The sequence below is a fragment of the Halichoerus grypus genome, chromosome 5 (genome assembly GCF_964656455.1).
Source record: "Halichoerus grypus chromosome 5, mHalGry1.hap1.1, whole genome shotgun sequence".
NCBI classification, from domain to species: domain Eukaryota; kingdom Metazoa; phylum Chordata; class Mammalia; order Carnivora; family Phocidae; genus Halichoerus; species Halichoerus grypus.
The window spans coordinates 152,379,159-152,392,029 of NC_135716.1; the positions used below are offsets into that span (position 1 = coordinate 152,379,159).

Genomic DNA, 12,871 nt, shown 5'->3' on the forward strand with positions numbered 1-12,871 from the left:
ACAGTGGAAACCAGAAACAGAATACAGTTTTCCAGACACTTAATTATATTTATCATCATCTATCATCCTCTCTACAAAGTTTTAAGTTACTCTTACAAATAAATGTAAGCTCAATATCCACCTATGATAGAATGGATAAAGTATGGTATATTCATACAGTGAAGCACTATACAGCACAAAGAAATCACTCAACAGTATGTAACGTGCATGATTCTCATAATGCTGATATAAGCAACTAGACATTACTACATACTATATAATTCCATTTATATAAAGTTCCAAAAAACTGACAAAACTAGTAAGTCAAAAGAGCTACCACTGAAGAGAGGAATGTGATTAAAAGGGGGGGGGGGTTCCTGGGTTCCGAAGGCAGACGCTCAACGACTGAGCCACCCAGGCACCCCTCAATAAATATATCTTTAAAAACAAAAGTTTTTTTAAGTTTTATGTCAGGGCGCCTTCAGCTCGGGTCATGATCCCAGGGTCCTGGGATCGAGCCTTGCATCAGGCTCCCTGCTCTGCAGGAAGCCTGCTTCTCCCTCTCCCACTCCCCCTGCTTGTGTTCCCTCTCTCGCTGTGTCTCTGTCAAATAAATCTTTAAAAAATAAAGTTTTATGTCATCTTACCTATTTTTGGTTTTGTTGTCTGTGCTTTTGGTGTCCTATCCAAGACCAATCCCAATGTCATGGAACTTTTATCTTACGCTTTCTTTCAGGAATTTTAGTTTCAGGCCTTACATTTAGGTGTTTAATCCATTTTCAGCCCTATTTTGTGTATGGTGTAAGATAAGGGTCCAACTTCATTCTTCTGCATCAGCATATCCAGTTTTCCCAACACCATTTGTTGAAGAGACTGTCCTTTCCTCATGAAGTGGTCTTGGTATCCTTGTCAAAGATCATTTGACACTATGTGAGGATGTATTTCAGGGTTTTCTATTCTGTTCATTGGTTTATTTGTCTGTCTTTATGCCAGTTACCACAGTTTTCATTACCGTAGCTTTGTAATGGTTTGAAATCAGGAAGTGGGCCCTCCAACTTTGCTCTTTTTTAAAACTGCTTTGGCTTTTTGGGATCCAGTTGAGATTCCTTATAAATTGTAGGATGAAATTTTCTATTTCTGCAAAATATGCCATTGAAATTTTGATATGGATTGTGTTGAATCTATAAATCTCTTTGATAGTATGGACATCTTTTTTTAATTTTTTTAAGATTTTATTTGACAGAAAGAGGGACCATGAGAGAGGGAACACAAGCAGGGGGAGTGGGAAAGGGAGAAGCAGGCTTCCCGCCAAGCAGGGAGCCTGATACAGGGCTCGATCCCAGGACCCCGGGACCATGACCTGAGCCGAAGGCAGACGCTTAACCACTGAGCCACCCAGGCACCCCCCCCCTTTTTTTTTTTTTTAAGATTTTTACTCTATTTATCAGAGAGAGAGTGCTAGAGAGCACAAGCAGGGAGAGCAGCAGACAGAGGGAGAAGCAGGCTCCCCACTGAGCAAGGCACCCTATGCAGGACTCGATCACAGGACCCTGGGATCACGACCCAAATGGAAGGCAGACGCTTAACCGACTGAGCCACCCAGGCACCCCTGGACATCTTTTTTTTTTAAACTTTTTAACTGAGGGGCACCTGGGTGGCTAATTCAGTTAAGCGGCTGCCTTAGGCTAAGGTCATGATCCCTGGGATCAAGCCCCACATTGGGCTCCCTGATCAGCAGGGACCCTGCTTCTCCCTCTCCCTCTGTCCTTGTTCTGCCTGCTTGTGCTCTGTCAAATAAATAGACAGATGGATAGACAGATCCATAGACAGATTTTTTTAATTGAGAGTATGCATGAACAAGGGGAGGGGTGAAGGGAGAGGGGGAAAGAGACTCTCAAGCAGACTCCTCGCTGAGAACAGAGCCTGATGCAGGGTTCGATCTCAGAACCCTGAGACTATGACCTGAGCCGAGAAACCAAGAGTCAGACACCCAAACGACTGAGCCACCCAAGCACCCCAGGACATCTTAATATTAAGCATTCCAACACAAAACAGGGTAAGTCTTTCCATTTATTTGTATCTTCTTGAATTTTTCAGCCATGTTTTATAGTTTTTACTTCAAAAGTTTGTACAAGGGGCGCATAGGTAGCTCAGTCAGTTGGGCCTCCAACTCCTGGTTTCAGCTCAGGTCATGATCTCATGGGTTATGAGATGTAACCCTGTGTCAGGCTCCATGCATGGTGGTAGTTGGCTTGAGGATCCGCTCCCTCTGCCCCTCCCCCCTACTCTCATGCACCCAGGCTAGCTCGCTCTCAAATAAGTCTTAAAAAAGCTTGTACAGGGCGCCTGGGTGGCTCAGTCGTTAAGCGTCTGCCTTCAGCTCAGGTCATGATCCCAGGGTCCTGGGATCGAGCCCCGCATCGGGTTCCCTGCTCCGCAGGAAGCCTGCTTCTCCCTCTCCCGCTCCCCCTGCTTGTGTTCCCTCTCTCGCTGTGTCTCTCTCTGTCAAATAAATAAAATCTTTAAAAAAAAAAAAAAAAAAATTTAAAAAAGCTTGTACAAGTTTTTCACTCCTTGGTCAGGCTTATACCTAGTATCTAACTCTTTGACTCTATTTTAAATGGAGTTCTTTCCTTTTCAGATTATTCGTTATTATTGTATAAGAACGTAACTGATTTTAAGATTTTATTTTCGGGGCACCTGGGTGGTTCAGTCGTTAAGTGTCTGCCTTCGGCTCAGGTCATGATCCCAGGGTTCTGGGATCGAGCCCCACATCAGGCTCCCTGCTCGGTGGGAAGCCTGCTTCTCCCTCTCCCACTCCTCCTGCTTGTGTTCCCTCTCTCGCTGTCTTTCTCTGTCAAATAAATAAATAAAATCTTTAAAATAAAAAAAAATAAAGATTTTATTTTCAAGTAATCTGTATACCCAACACGGGAATCAAACTCACAACCCTGAGATCAAGAGCCACATGCTCCACTGACTGAGCCAGCTAGGTGCCCCAAAACACAACTGATTTTTAACTTAGTAACTTAAAACTTTGCAGGGAACCTGCCTGGCTCAGTCAGTAGAGGATACAACTCTTGATTTCAGGGTTTTAAGTTCGAGCCCCTGTTGCAGGTAGAGATTATGTAAAAATAAAAACTTAAACAAAACTCTGCAGTATTTATTAGTTCTAATAGTTTTTTTGTGTAATCTTTTGGGTGGACCTCATTTTAAATTTTATTTACTTATTTTTTAAAGATTTATTTATTTGAGGGGCGCCTGGGTGGCTCAGTCGTTAAGCGTCTGCCTTCGGCTCAGGTCATGATCCCAGGGTCCTGGGATCGAGCCCCACAACGGGGTCCCTGCTCAGCAGGAAGCCTGCTTCTCCCTCTCCCACTCCCCCTTCTTGTGTTCCCTCTCTCACTGTCTCTCTGTCAAATAAATAAAATCTTTAAAAAAAAAAAATTTATTTATTTGAGAGACAAAGAGACTGAGAGCGAGAAAGAAGGCATGCCAGCAGGGGGAGGGGCAGAAGGAGAAGGAGAGATAAGCAGACTCCCCACTAAGTGCGGAACCCCATGCAGTGCTCATCTCATGAACCTGAGATCATGACCTGAGCTGAAACCAAGAGTCAGATGCTCAACCGACCAAGCCACCTAGGCACCCCTCTTTTATTTATTTTTAAAATTTTTAATTCCAAAAAAATAATAAAAATAAAAAATTTAATTCCAGTATAGTTAATATACAGTGTTGTATTAGTTTCAGGTGTGTAATACAGTGATTCAACAATTCTATACATTGCTCAGTACTCATCATGGTAAATGTACTTTTTTTCTTTAAGTAGGCTCCAGGCCCAGCACGGGGTTTGAATTCACAAGACCAAGAGTCCCATGGTCTACAAATGAGCCAGCCAGGTAGGTGCCCATGATAACTGTACTTTTAATCCTCTTCATCTATTTCACCCATCAACCCAACCACCTCTCCTCTGGTAACCACTAGTTTGTTCTCTATAGTTAAGAGTCTGTGTTTTGGGGGCGCCTGGGTGGCTCAGTCGTTAAGCGTCTGCCTTCAGCTTGGGTCATGATCCCGGAGTCCTGGGATCGAGCCCCGCATCGGGCTCTCTGCTCGGCGGGAAGCCTGCTTCTCCCTCTCCCACTCCCCCTGCTTGTGTTCCCTCTTTCGCTGTGTTTCTGTCAAATAAATAAAATCTTTAAAAAAAAAAAAAAGAGTCTGTGTTTTGGTTTGTCCTTCTCTTTGTTCAATTGTTTTGCTTCTTAAATTGAGTGGACCTCCTTCTTTAAAGTGGTAAGTGAAGAATGCTTTTGGACATGTATATAATTAGCATTATCAAGGTTAATGGGATGTGATGATGAGTTAATTGTCTTAAGAGTACAAGGTCGAGGGTGCCTGGGCGGCTCAGTCAGTTAATCATCTGACTTCAGCTCAGGTCATGATCTCTGGGTCCTGGGATGAAGCCCCTCGTCCGACTGCCCGCTCAGCAGAGTCAGCTTCTCCCACTCCTCCTCCCTCTGCCCCTCCTCCTCACTTGTGGTCATGCTCTCTCTAATAAATAAAATCTTTAAAAACAAACAAACAAAAAAAACAGTACAAGGTTATACCCCTCTTATTGAGAAATAATTTCAACACATTTATTTTTCTGCCCTGACCTCAAAAAAGCACCCTGAAATTACCAAATAACAATTCAACTAAAACCAGCTTCTAATAGTTTTTTGTTGTTTTCCTCCCCAGATCCACCAGAGGGACTCTTCTCCCACTTACACATTTAAGCGAATACCCACCTTACTCCTCTACCCCACTGAAAGAAAGGTACTCTGGTAATCTGGCTAAATCTTTCACACAAATAATTACGACATTAATTCATCATAAATCCATGGAGCTAACTCACAAGAAGTTATCTTAATCTTATTTTAAACAGCAAAATACTGGGGGCTCCTGGGTGGCTCAGTCGTTAAGCGTCTGCCTTCGGCTCAGGTCATGATCCCAGGGTCCTGGGACTGAGCCCCGTGTTGGGCTCCCTGCTCAGCGGGAAGCCTGCTTCTCTCTCTCCCACTCCCCCTGCTTGTGTTCCCTCTCTCACGGTCCGTCAAATAAATAAAATCTTAAAAAAGAAAAAAAAAAAAAACACAGCAAAATACTAAGCACTAACATAACACCTACACCAACAAAGAGGAAACAAACCACTTGTGGAAATAGAAAGGACAAACCCAGAACTTTAAGATTACTGAGCTAAACCACTTATTTTTATTTTGACATCTCTTCTCAAGCCAACAAATAAGCAGCGCAGGAATTAGACAACAGCTAAGCCAAAATTCAGTGCATTACATAAGACTCCTTTCTGAGCTTTCTTTCCTCCTTACACACTGCTATATTCTTTATCTTTTGCAACATAAACAAAAAGATTAAGAACTAGTTAGAAAGGTAGTAAGGACAAAGACTGATTTAGCACTTAGTCACTGATTACCTTTAGCAATGTTGTTTAAATGGCACGAGGCTTTGAAGAGAGGCCAAAATAAAGCTTTTTACAGCTGACAAAATTGTGGTCCAACATCCCTCTACGTAAGCAATGAAGTTGGTATCAAAATCAACTCTGAACTGAGGTTTATTTCTCATTCCATTTTTTCTCCCTACTGGTTTTTAAAGTTATACACGTTTTTATTCTTTCAGTGGTTATATTAGAATTATAAAGTGCATCATATGAAAATCTAAACAAGTCATTTTTTTTTTTTTTTTTTTAAGATTTTATTTATTGGGGCGCCTGGGTGTCTCAGTCGTTAAGCGTCTGCCTTCGGCTCAGGTCATGATCCCAGTGTCCTGGGATTGAGCCCCACACCGGGTTCCCTGCTCAACAGGAGGCCTGTTTCTCCCTCTCCCATTCCCCCTACTTGTGTTCCATCTCTGGCTGTCTCTCTGTCCAATAAATAAATATTTATTTGTTTATTTGAGAGAGCAAGCATGAGTGGTGGCGGAAGGGAAGCGGGAGAGGGAGAGGGAGAGGGAGAGGCAGACTCCCTACTGAGCAGGGAGCCCGATGCAGGACCCCATCCCATCCCAGAGTCCTGGGATCATGAACTGAGCCCAAGGCAGACACTTAACCGAGTGAGCCACCCAGGTGCCCCTAAACAAGTCATTTTCTTTACCCTCCCCCTTAAACACCTTAGACACTTTACCTCTGAATACCCCACTTATTTAACTGAGAAATGCCATCTTTACTGTTCCCTCAGACTAGCTAATTAGGTTTTCATGTAATTTACTCCCCAAGTAAGCTTTTTCATGGGTAATTAAAGTATAAAAATGAAATACTGGGGTTTAACACAGACTGTGCCACTTATGAATATGCTCTAATCTTGATTTTTCTTACCTGTAAAAGGAGGATAACTACTTCATAGCAAACTCATGTGGGTCAAGTAAAAACATTCAAAAAAGCACTTAATACAATTAGTCAGTTATAGTTTGCGACTCATGGTAGGAGGAACTTATGGTTTATTTTCCTTTCTGGAGGCACAGGAGTTCTTTCTCAGTGCATGACCTGCCAGGAAGCTGGAGACTAGTTCACAACTAACTTAACTTTAGCTATACACAGATAACATCTAGAAATCTGCAATCCGTATTCCTTGATAATTTTATCGCAAAACCAAACCAAACCCGGGGCGCCTGCGTGGCTCAGTCATTAAGCGTCTGCCTTCGGCTCCGGTCGTGGTCCTAGTGGGATCGAGCCCCACATCGGGCTCCCTGCTCGGCGGGAAGCCTGCTTCTCCCTCTCCCACTCCGTCTGTCAAATAAAATCTTAAAAGAAAAAAAACAAACAAAACCAAACCCTTAATACTTTTATTAAGGGTTGAGAGGGCAAGGATCCCTCTAAGTGGAATGATTGCTAGAGTCGTCTAGCGCACCATAAAATGGTCTCCTGAGCCTCAGTCTCAAGTAAGGAGCTCCTTAAAAAAAAGATACCACACGACTCACAAAGTTCAAGCTATTCTGTCCTATCAATGAATGATGAGGCTGAAAACTGAGCTTGAAACTAAAAATCGTATTTTCTAAGAGTTCCCACGTGATCCGGAGGGTGGTTTGTGAACCACTACTCAACGTGAGCCCAACAGGGAAAGGAACCAAAAAGTGGTAGGTAGCATAGGTAGAGATAAGTAAACCTCCAGTAACTGTGAATGTACCAACACCATCACAGTGTAAGTCTATAAACCAATCATAAAACGTCACAGCAACCTTTTTCTTTATAGTGGAGGAAACTAACTTCTAAAGTGCAGAAGAGAAAAAATAAAACCAGGCCCCTAAAAAACAAGGGATGACTGGGAAGTCAGACCCACTAGACGGAAACAGCACTTGTTTCCTAGAATTAACTGTGTTTCCTTTCACCGTTCAAGAAATACCTTACGTCTGACAAGCATTGTGGCGCTTTCAAAGCAATCGTTTCTACCCAGTCCTCCTAATACATTTCGCGCCTACTACCTCCCATTCGCCTAGCAAACAAACACTGCTGGAAGGGGAGTTCCACGCAGCACTGGGTGAAGATACTTTGCGTCCCGATTAAAATCCCTCCGAAGCAGCCAAGTCTCTAGCCAGCACTCCCGAAGCCTAAAGAGTCACTATGCTCTCCACCACAGGCCTAAAAACGAGGACAGCTGAGAGCAGGAGGGCAGGAGATGGGCGAGGAGACCGTGGGAAACAAGCTTCACCACGCCACACCGCGGAAGTTGGAGAATCTCCGCGAGCCGCACAGCCCCAAACAATGGAGTTTTCCCGCCTCCTCAGGACCCCGCCCCCTGCTCCAGAGCCGGCGGAGGAAAGCGAACGCTCGCGCACGTGGCCCCGCCCCCTGAAAGCCCCGCCCCCTCCCGAGCCCACCGGGCCAGCCTCCCTCCTCGTGCAAGGGTGGTTTTTTTTTTGGCGCCAAATCTCTGTTAGTTATTTTCCCGGGTTGCTTGGGGACACTACTGGAGGCGCGAGCCAAGAGTGCGGGGACAGTACGGGCATAAACACAAACGGGAGCCCTGTGGCCCCGCCTCCTCGCCGATAGCCCCTGGCCGGGGGAGGAAGAAGAGGGGCAGACGATGGAGCAGCCGTCGCTGCCCCCGGCAAGATGGCGGCCGCGAAAAGCGGGGCAGGGGGCGGCAGCCGACTAGTGTTACTGCTAATGCGCGAGGTTCTCTGCAAAAGGTGGGTTCCTACAGTCCCGGCCTCCCCGAACTGCGGCGGCTGCTCAGTAGGAGGCAAGTCCTTCCTCTCACGGGTCTGTCCCTCCCGGGGAGCCCCCGGCCACCACCCCCTCCCCGTGGACTGGACAGTGCCTCAAGCTCTCCACGGTCCCGCTTACTTGTCGGCGGAAACCAGCTCCGCAGCGATGGCGGCAGTGGCTGTGGACTCTGCGGCCATCGTTCCCCTGAGGTGGTGGACCAGCGGGCGGAATAGCGTCTGTGAGGAAAACAGGAAATTTGGGACGCCAGAGACCTATCCAGGGACAGAAAATGGCAGATTGGAGACCCCGCGCGGCTGGGTCCCTTTATATACCAGAGCCCTTTGCCCCGCCCATCCACTTCCGGATCCTCCCCCTCGAGTTTAAAGGGCCAGGACTCTGCCCCAGTCCCGCCCAAGGACACCCCCGCACTCCCCGTCTTGCTCTGTGGGGTACCTTCCCTCCCTGGTCCAGTTTCCCCCAGAAAAGCAACTTCCTGCTTCTCTAGCAAGTCGCGTAAGAACTGGAATCTTGGTACTACAACTCTTGACTGGGCGTCGACCAGCGGCCTCCACGTAAGGGGAAGCTGGCGCTTCTCTGCATGTTTGGAGCGTGTAGCCGAGGGTCTCTTTCCGGCCCTGATACTCAGTGAGGTGACCGAAACTTTCTGCCTGTCCTCTCAGTCCTAACGGATGGACACGTAAGAACCGGGCACGGGTACAGCGGCAACGGCTAGAACTGATTTCGGTGAGAGACTCGTGGCTCTAAGCCTCAGCAACAATTGACGCAAGAAAATGCTATCCTAGGATTGGCTACCGCTGAAACTACCGCGCTTGATTCAAAGTCAGTATTGCGGCGGGACGCGGCTGGCTCCTCCCTCTGGGCCCACCCTCTTCAGCTGGCCCAATCCGCTGACGCCATCCTCTTAGGCCCTACCCAGACTCCAAATCTGGCTAGTTTAGTGCCCCCGGCTCTTTTCCTCCGCTCAGAGCTACCGTTTGTCGTTTGCCCAGTGCATGCCAGAGTACTGTGCTTAGACACTTTAAAGTTGTTGGCGGTTTTATTTAATCTTAACGCTATTGGTGAGATCGGGATTATCAGCCGCATTTGGTAGAAATAGAAACCAAGATTTAGAGAAGGTGTGACTTGTTCAGAAAGCTGCAAGACAAGTCGGCTACGGAAAGCAGTGTGCCTCATTTCCTACTACCGGCAGAGTGGAAGATAACTGGCAGGCTGCAATGGTTGCACTTTCTCACACCTGGAGTATCATTCGTTGCCTTCCACCATGGCCTTCCCTACAGTGATCAGTACAGGGGTTTTATTTCTGTCCAGGTTTTGACACCCTGGGAAATATTCCTGCAAAGGATTCTTCCTCCAGTCTGTAAAGGGTCAGGCAAGTTGAAATCTGGGGGGCGTAGAGCTGGACCTGGAAATACCAATACCTGTGGTAAACAGACGTGGGATCCCCGTTATTAGCTGCGTGACCTGAGCCGAGTCATGTAATCTTTTAAGATTAATGTAAAATGAGGACAATATTAGTATTCACCCGTTAAGGATATTGTGAGAATTAGAGGAAATGCTTGTTTCAACAATCAACACTATACCTGGCTCATGTTAAGCAGTCATTAAATGGCTACCACTGTCTGATAACATGGTGACTGGAGGGTTAGTTTGAGGAGGGGGAGATCTCTTCAGAGTCCTTGCAGCCATGGCTAGGGCCTGAGAAATCCAGTCTAGTACCTAGTGTGACCCACTCATCTGTTAAACTAATATTCACAGAGCCACTATGATGTGCAAGCCGTTGTACTAGGGCCTAAGGACAGAACACGTGCTCTCTTTGAGGAACTCGGCTGTATGAAAAATAGATTTTAAAATAGATATTAGCGGCGCCTCAGTGGTTGGGCATTTGCCTTCGGCTGGGGTAGTGATCCTGGGGTCCTGGGATGGAGCCTGGCAGAGAGCTCCCTGCTCAGTGGGGAGCCTGCTTCTCCCTCTCCTGCTCCCCCCTGCTTGTGCTCTTGCTCTCTGCTCGCTCTCTTTCTCAAATAAATAAATAAAATCTTAAAGTAAAATAGATATTAAGGAGTGCCTGGGTGGCTCGGTTGGATTAGCTTCCTGACTATTGATTTTTGGCTCAGGTCATGATCTCAGGGGTGTCAGAGCTCCATGTGGGCTCTGCAATCAGTGCGGAGTCAGCTTGGGAATCTCCACGCTCTCCCTCTACCCCTCCCATCAAATAAATAAATAAAAATCTAAAAAAAAATTTTCTCTCTCCTTCTCCCTCTGCGTCTCCCCCCCCTAAAAAAAAAAAAGAAGGAATTTTGAGCTCCTTATCATTGCCTGCAAGGTCCTACATGATCTAGCTCCAATCCACCTCTCCAAATTCATCTCATACTGCTCCCCTCACTTTACCATCCTACTGTGTTGATCTTTCTGTTCCTCAGAATGCCCAAGCCCTTTCTCATATCCAGAGGCCTTTGCACTTGCTACCTTACTGCCTAGAAAGCTCTTCTCCCAATAGTTTGAAATGATTAGCTCTTACTCATCTTTTAGGCCTCATCTTAAATGTTACTTACCCCAAAAGGCCTTCCCAGTCCACTCAGTCAAAATTAGCTTCCTTTTTTTATTTCTTCCATTGTGCTCATCAAAATCTGAAGTTATTTACTTGGGGTTTTTGGGTTTTTTTTACCTGTCACCCAGTTCTAAGTATAGGTTCCATGTGATTTTATCTGTTTTGTTTACAGCTAAATCCCCAATGCATACAATAGTGGCTGACTATTACTAGGTGTCCAAAGTGAATTTTTGGATGAATGAATGAATGAAGCAATGATAGTATAATCATAATTGGAACTGGAAGAAATTTCATTCTGAATATATCTACTTAAAATAAGAACCAATATTTCATAGTAAGTAATGAAGGTAATGGGACTTTTTGGGGGGCAGGAATCTTACATTTAACAGATTAGGGGGGGACACCCAGTTAAAGATGGTGGGTTGAACACATACATTTACATCCATTCCCCTTTGAAGCCTATCTAAATAACAATAAAGGAAATTCTTTTATTTGTTGTTTGTTTTGTTGTTCTTTTTAAGGTAAGACAAAATCAAAGAGAATGGGAGAGGAAGCAACAGCAATAAAATCTTAAAAGCTGGAAAACGAATGGACAAGTAGTAATTGACCTAGCAGACTAAGAAAGGAGAGTCCCAATGGGGAAAGCCAAGAAGCAACCAGATTGACAATAGAGAAACCATGAACTGTCAGGCAGCAGGTACCTCTAGGAATAAAGGATGAAGATAAGGCTGAAAAAAGTGGGTTATGTTGAAAAATTTTAAGAAGCAGACAGTCTAAAGCTACTCCCCCAAAGCAATAGAAGATTAGAAGTCTATTTTCTGGACAGGATAAAACAAAAAAGGATGTTGAACTGAGTGAAAGTTGAGAGTAGAAGGATATTGAAAAGAAAGGGATTAAATGATTACATACAAAATGTTGAGACCTTGTGACAGTTGTCTCTCCATATGCATTTTTCCCTTTTTCTATAGTAATAACAGAACCCTGATTTTTTTTTTAATTTTTATTTATTCATTTGAGACACAGAGATAGAGAGAGCACGAGCAGGGGGAGAGGCAGAGGGAGAGGGAAAGCAGGCTTTCCCCGATGAGCCAGGAGTCGACGTGGGGCTTAATCCCAGGACCCTGGGATCATGACCTGAGCCGAAGGCAGACACTTAACCATCTGAGCCACCCAGGTGCCCCAGAACACTGATTTTAATTTATGTATTTATTTTAGTGCAAAGCCACGAGAATAAAAACTAAAATCATCACTGTCCCATGGAGGTAGTGTTCACATGATGATGTTTTGGTCAATGGTAAGTGAACAGAAGCAATGTGTGCAACTTCCAGATAGACACATTAAAGGGAAGGGGCTTGTCTTTCACAAGACTTGGTGGTGAGTCTTCTTGGACCATGTCAATCAGGGCAGTGTCCCAGGAATGACAAAGCAGTAACAGAGAAGCCTACGTTCCTAGCATCATGGAGCCACCATACCACCTCCGAGCTGCTTATTCTCAAAATGTTATATAAGACAGAAATAAACTTCTTAGGTATATTATCACATATCAAGCAACTACTAGAATTGCAAAATAAATAGAGATAAATCAATAATTGTAGTTGAGGGGCACCTGGGTGGCTCAGTTGTTAAGTGTCTGCCTTCAGCTCAGCTCATGATCCCAGGGTCCTAGGATCGAGCCCCACATCAGGCTCCCTGCTCAGCGGGAAGCCTGCTTCTCCCTCTCCCACTCCCCCCGCTTGTGTTCCCTCTCTCACTGTGTCTCTCTCTGTCAAATAAATAAATAAAATCTTGGTGGCGCCTGGGTGGCTCAGTCGTTAAGCATCTGCCTTCAGTTCAGGTCATGATCCCAGGGTCCTGGGATCAAGCCCCGCATCGGGCTCCCTGCTCTGCGGGAAGCCTGCTTCTCCCTCTTCCACTCCCCCTGCTTGTGTTCCCTCTCTCGCTGTGTATCTCTCTCTGTCAAATAAATAAAAAATAAACAAAATCTTTAAATAAATAAATAAATAAATAAAATCTTTTTAAAAATAATAATTGTAGTTGAGGGGTACCTGAGTGGCTCACTTGGTTAAGCGTCTGCCTTCGGCTCAGGTCATGATCTCAGGGTCCTGGGATCAAACCCCAAGTCAGGCTCCCTG

The 12,871-nt window shown here is 45.3% G+C and overlaps 1 protein-coding gene across 3 annotated transcripts in view; it reads right to left on the reverse strand.

The window, feature by feature from the left end:
- Positions 1-8,506, reverse strand: part of NASP (nuclear autoantigenic sperm protein) — a 42,188-nt gene extending 33,682 nt beyond the window's left edge. Inside the window, exon 1 of one of the 3 annotated variants that reach the window (XM_036068595.2) lies at positions 8,309-8,506. In XM_036068595.2, coding sequence (XP_035924488.1) covers positions 8,309-8,367 — 59 coding nt within the window. In that variant the 5' untranslated portion in view covers positions 8,368-8,506. The remainder of the gene's footprint in view (positions 1-8,308) is intronic. The other 2 variants (XM_036068594.2, XM_036068599.2) reach the window with 2 other exon arrangements.
- Positions 8,507-12,871: the final 4,365 nt, after the last annotated feature.